The 6,728-nt window shown below is 30.6% G+C and overlaps 1 protein-coding gene across 1 annotated transcript in view; it reads right to left on the bottom strand.

The window, feature by feature from the left end:
• Positions 1 to 6,728, bottom strand: part of LOC106458702 (NADPH:adrenodoxin oxidoreductase, mitochondrial-like) — a 35,271-nt gene that overhangs the window by 14,498 nt on the left and 14,045 nt on the right. Inside the window, exons 6-8 of the mRNA XM_013918245.2 lie at positions 5,556 to 5,726; positions 5,328 to 5,337; positions 2,932 to 3,116 (exon numbers count right to left, since the gene is read on the bottom strand). Of these exons, the coding sequence (XP_013773699.2) occupies positions 2,932 to 3,116; positions 5,328 to 5,337; positions 5,556 to 5,726 (366 nt within the window). The remainder of the gene's footprint in view (positions 1 to 2,931; positions 3,117 to 5,327; positions 5,338 to 5,555; positions 5,727 to 6,728) is intronic.

The raw sequence follows: 6,728 nt of genomic DNA on the forward strand, positions 1-6,728 counted from the left end.
GTTTTAACATAATTCACACAATTTGATTTACTTTTTCTATCATTTTTGTACGTTGTGAAATTTCCAAATTTTGCAAGTCACTGTTGAAAAAATATTAAGAATAATTTTAGAATTTAAATTTTTTTATGATGATCAGACAATTACATTTTTCTTTTTTATATATATTCAATCAATCATATTGATTGATATTCATTAATATACCGATTTTGCTTTGATACTTGTTACCATTTGTAGCTATAAATCATAAAAAAAAACAGTGAAACTAAACAAAGATTTATCAGTGACCTACAACCTGATCTATTATAATGGCTTCATGTCAGGCTAAGCAATAATATTTTTCCAAGGAGTATTCCTGATCAAAATCAATTGACATTTTATGAATTTTTAAAAAAAAATAAATTGCTCTTTCACTTATATGCATTGTTTGTATATAATCATATTCAATAAACAAGGATTTAAGACAGAATATTTTGCCATTGCCTACTGTATTCCTTAAACTTAATAAGGCTTTTGTTTTGTTTTTTAAGTACATGTTCTTTATTCTTGTACATTTTAAGAAAAATAACTAAAATTTAAGCACTTGTAAATAAATAATAACACTGTGTATAAATACTTATATAATGTATGGTAGCCAAAATTTCCATATTTTTCACAAATTCCTGGTATTATAGATAGATATCTGTACTATGACTTTGTAGGCCCATATAGTTATGCCTACTGAATTTCTATTATTCTTCTAATTGTCTAAATTGAAGTAAAATAAAAACAATTTATGCAACATTAGAAGCTTGCAACCTAAAAAAGGTTTATTCATAACATTTTAGAAAGATACAATACTTTACAAATGTCTGCAGAATTCACAAATGGTATACATCTCTAAAATGAATAGTATACCTACAAATTGCGTGAAACAATATCAAGTTATACACATTCTAACATACCAAAATGTACACAGATTTTAACACATAATAAAACGAACAACCAGAACAAAAGGATCAACAATGGGGGGAAAAAAATACTTTATGTTGTGCACAGGAAAAACTGTATCAATGTAAAGCAGATTTACATAGGCAATTTACTACAAACATTTTAGACATTGTAAACTGATTTTGACACATGAAAGGTAGCATCACTACTGTATGAATAACAAAAGAAAACTTTACAAAATATTTCAGTCAAAATTCAATGAAAAAAGCAAACACTGCTGTACATTGAAATACAAACATTAAAATCTTTAAAAAAATAGATAAATTTGTAAACAAAGGAAGATAGCAGACACTTTTAGATAAAGAATTAACTTTTGAAGGGTAACACTAGTGTGATATTTCTCAAAATTTTAAATACAGAGAAATTCATTAGACATTTTATTGTTACTTTATTTTCTGAGAGGCACAGTCTGCATCTCTTCCTGTGACTTCTATCAACAGTTCTTAGGAAGTGCCTGCCAAGAGAGAGTCTCAGAGGTGATGAGTCCTGTAAAGTCCTAGAGAGTGGTATACCAGAAGGACCTGGTCTGCTTTGAAGTAGATGCTCAATGACAGCTGTGACCAGGTCCGTTATGAAGGCCTTCTGGGATAATGCTGGTTGATTGGTCTGTTGTTTGTACAAAATGTAAGTATTTACAACTGTTAAGTCCAAAAGTCAAAAAACATTTTTTTAATACCATTTTATTGTCCTACATCCAGTAAGATAGTAACTTAAGTGTTAGTTGTTCAGGTTCATCCTTCCCATAAACTTGTAGTCCACAATTAAGTGAGGTTTTGTAACCTCAGCATCCCTACCTCTTCTTGTCACAGTTTTTGTAGTGTTAAGAGTGTAAAGATGAAAGTGTATAAATGACTCGTTTGTCAGTCCACTTCACAGCTGTCAGAGTTCCACATTTAAAAGAATTGTGCTTCCCCTCTCTGTATGTTTGTAGAAACAAGTTGTTGTGGTAAATACAGTCTGTCTTTCCTGCATATACCACAAGTATAGCTTCCCATAGTCAGTAGTTTGTCAAATAAACGAGGAGGAGTGTAAAAATTTCCATGAAAACCCAGTGTCCTATTCTGTTGTACTTGCCAATCAATTCTATCACAACGTTGTCTGCTAAACCTTTAACTGGCATTTAACCCTATTTACATGTGTAGATTTTAAACTTATCCACTCACAGCTTCTGCTAGGACCCACAGGTTTCTTTGGTAAATACTGGTGAAAACCAATTCTGCATTTTGTGCCCAACATCTGTTCATCTATAGTTAGTTTTCCGTTAGGAGAGTGGCAAACAAAAGACTTTAGTAGACAGTCTGCGATAGGTCTAGCCTTAAAAAGTTTATCATAGTTAGAGTCAGTTCAAGGAAGAGCATAAGTATTGTTACTGAAATGTAAGGAATTGTGAATAGCTAAAAACATGTCCCTAGATAAGACGTTAGTAAACCAAGGATTAAGGAAAGGAAGACAGGTAGACCAATAGTCAGAAAGACAAGGATAAGACTTTAGTCCCATTGTTAAAGTTAAACCTAAACATGTAAAAATTTCATAAAGTGTAATATCAGTCCATTTTACTCTATTTTTTGGTAGTCCACCTTCTTGCTGTGCCTGTTTATGATTTGCATACTGATTTGTTTCATTCACAATTATATTTAAAGTTTCTACACTAAATCAAAGTTTAAAGAAGTCAATAGTTTTATTTGAAGAGGTGACACGTCTGGACACAGGTTTATCTCTGTTGAATGGAGGCATGTTTAATTGCTCCTCCTTCTGGGAAGAGGCAGTCTTAGTTCACACTGCAGCTCTACCCTTTTCCTTACCCCTGCCTCTTTTCTATGGGGGTTGTGGTGATGGTGTTTGTCTTGATGTACCTGGCCTGGGTGGTTCCAGTACATCTTCATCTGATGATCTTACAGAATCAAGAAGAGCTGGTTCTACTTGAGGTCATCTTGTTTTATACACTGATTCTGTCAGTAGCATTGCAACAGAAGCATCAGCTTCCTCAACTGCCGATTCCCCCAACAGACTGCCTCGTTCATCAGAAGAGAAAGACACATTCAGTAAAAACTGCATCTCTTCCTCATTAAGAAATTTTTTCTTTCTCAATTTCTGGAATTTAGCTTTTACCTCTCTTTTAGCTTCCATTTCTAGAAGAAAAAAATAACATGACATATATATTACATATCATGTATTCTCTGTTGTGTATCATTATTATGTGTATTATATAACGTTTCTTAGTTCTTTACATGTGTGTATATATATATATCTTTTGTGACATTTATCTTAGATTTCAGAAGCAGTACATTTTATGCTAAAATACAGAAATAGCTACAATAGATTTTGGTCAACAACTACATACTAAAACTATTGAACACAGATTCCAGATGTATTATAAAAAATAATTACTTACTTCTACGCAAGTCAGTAGCAAGGAATATGTTTCTTGCAGAATGTATTCACTTTGTAGCAACTCATCTATGTCTTCCAACAAAGTATTGCAAAATAGCCAAAGTCAGAGTGCTTGATTTAATTTGAATGCTTGTGAAACAATAACAGGATTTGAAACCTGAATTTTTATTGGTTTATGAATAAGTTTGCTGAAAGAGAAATGGGATTTCACAACCATGTACACCAATAAAATCTTTGTACACCTATACAGTATACTGCTAAATTTCTAACATCTCATAAGAATTACTAATATTCAAAGAATTACAATGTTTATCGTATTGGCACCAAACCATATAACGAACATTTTGACAGATTCAAAGTGCAGTGCTATTACTCTGGAGAATTCTTGTTGTAAACACTAAGATACATACATAAGCCAATAAATTCACATTCTGTGTCCAGTATAAATGTTTTCATTGATTCTTAGTGCAGTGTGATTACTCTGGTTAAATTTCCTTGTAAACACTGTCAGATATATAATCCAATATAATCCCTGTTCTCTGAGCAGGGGTCAAGTTGGCTATCCCTTTGCACGTGCTTTGTTGCTTTCAGAGATATATTACAGTGTCATGTAAACAGTCTACTGACAGAAGCAGTAATTTATTGCTTCATTTTCACCAGATTTCTATTTCAGTCGTTGACATTAAAATAAGCACAGAAATTAAATGTGAAATGTTTAGCAGCTCAAACTCTCAAGAGAAGTACTTTGAAATTTCGTGAACAATAAATCACGAAAAAGGGCACAGCTGCTCATTTTATTTGTGATTTTACAACTATTCATTATACCTTGGTTATTTGTCTACTGGCTGAAGAATAAAATATACTGTTAGGGTAAAGGTAGATGAAATATAAATTTTTATAATGAAATGTTCTGTATTTATTTAAAAGGTTTTAACAAAAATACTTCGTTAAAAAACTTTTTTTTTGTTCATACAAACAATGTGCAATGTTTACTAAAAGTCTGCCAAATTTTGTGAAGATACACATAGTGAATTAAAAGTTATAATATTAAAATTATATAAAAATAAAAATGGTTACGTGGTTGATCCCTGGGGACCGAGCCCGTATTGAGAAAGTTAACTACATGCAAGACTTATATACCATAACAAAGATATATTCTTTACTAATTATGGATGAGTAAAACTTAAACATTTTTCTAATCATTGCAATAATTACTAGCCTTAGTAATAGATTGAAAAAAAGTTCCATCCACAGGATGTTTACTGTACCTGCTAACTTCGTTCTACATACCACAAAACGTTTTTAGACAAAGAAGAAAAGAAATACTTAATATTTTGATGCTGGTGCTATATGCAGAGAGTTAAGTTAATCTAACATGCTCAAATTACTTTTTTTTTTTTGTAAAGTATTCTATACTCAAAGTTGATATTCAAATGAAACTAAACCAATAATATTTGCTTTTCTATTGCTAGCTGTTTAAATGTAATATCAAAAACAACAAAAAAAGAAATGAACATGTTCCATCAGCATGTTCTGCTGATAAAAACATCTACATAGGATCCCAAAAAAAATTTAGTCTCTCAAATGAGGGAAATATAAAGAAACTAATATATCACAAACAACTTTCTTCTCATTTTTAAAGGATGCTAACAAAGCTTTCTAATTTTTAAGCAACATATCTAGTGCATTTTTCATTTCAAATTTGGCTACAAGAGCTTCATGTTTGATTTTAAGCACAAAGCTTCAAATAAGCTACCTTTACTGTGCCCACTGTTGATACTGAAATCCAATTTTTAGTGTTATTAAGTCCTCAAACTTAAATCTAAACCACACCTGGGGGCATCTACAAGAGCTAATCCCTTTAAAAATATTCCTACATCATTAAAGGATTTATAAATTACCAGGTATAACAAGTCTCGTGCAAAAAACTGTCCACAGAAGCTACTTACCTATTATTCTCTGAAGAATGTTTTCTATAATAGATTTTTAAACTATTTGCATTTTATGTCTCTTGTACAAAGTATTATTTTAACTTTAATTTCTCTTCTGAAAAATTTCTTCAATAAATTTTTTATCTTTTTGTAACTGATACATTTAAGTTTCTTACCTAAGGAGAGAAAGTACCAAAGTTTGTTTTTTCTTATAAAATTTCTCTTCAAAATAAAAAAAGCTTTCACCTGAAGAACATTTATTGGTGTCAGCAGAATTCGTGCAACATCTAAAGCAACATTGCCATGTCCTACAATCATTGCCGTTTCAACATCTAGGTTTGGAGAGGTGTACATATCTGCTGGTAAACCGTTGTACCATCCAACAAACTTCCGTGCAGAGAATACATTAGAAAGATTCTAAACATAAAGTAAAAATGTTTATGTAATGTTTTTTTGTTGTTTTTTGATGACTTTTCTGCTTCATGGCATTTCTAAAATATTTTTAGGCTTAAATTACAAGTATTATTGTAGAAAGAAAGTCACTATTTGCAAAAGAAAACTGATTATTAAACAAGTTTGACAACTAATCTTTTAATGACATTACATTAAAACAAAACAAAAAAACACTGATTATACAAAAAAAATTCTTTTAAATCTTGTCATTTCTAATTAATAAGTACATCCTCTATTTATTATTAATATCTAAGTAAATTAATGCTAATAACGTTTCATATGGGTGTTACTTTAAATAAGACCTTTGATGTGATTTTTTTTTTTTAATCAAACATGATATACTATGCTCTACACAAAATAAAAACAAGTCTTCAGTTTGTTACAATTTGTTACTCATACATAATGTACTGTATTATACAACAGATAACTTAACTTTGTCATATTTAAAAAAATACTGTCATGTTAGAGAGAATTTTATCCATAGATATCAGTCATGTGACACTACTACACAAGATAGAACCTTGCATTGTGAAAATGATTTTAAAAAAGGGCTAAACATTAATAACAAGAAATAATAGTTAGAATAATAAATTCTATAACATTTATTGATCCTTCATTCTTGTCTTGAACCACTCATTTCATTCAAGACAAGAATGGAAACCTTTTATTGGCTCTTAGTGTTAATGTTATCCCTCTTCCCATTTCCAAAACACTGAAATTCTTCCAAGTGCAGCTTCTTTAAGTATCATAAATGCCCAAGATGAAATATTGCTGATAACATATAAAGCTACTTTAAACCTTAAAATTTACTTGGACATGTAAATCAAAATTTAAAGCATTCATTTTAATATAACAGACAGTCAGTGGATGTAAAAACACCTTCCAAAATTTTCACTATATGATGATGATACTCAAATCTCCTGTGAAAGTATATTACCAAAGTTTCTTCAGCACCTCAATCAATCA

The sequence above is a fragment of the Limulus polyphemus genome, unplaced genomic scaffold, assembly GCF_000517525.1.
Source record: "Limulus polyphemus unplaced genomic scaffold, Limulus_polyphemus-2.1.2 Scaffold503, whole genome shotgun sequence".
Taxonomy (NCBI): domain Eukaryota; kingdom Metazoa; phylum Arthropoda; class Merostomata; order Xiphosura; family Limulidae; genus Limulus; species Limulus polyphemus.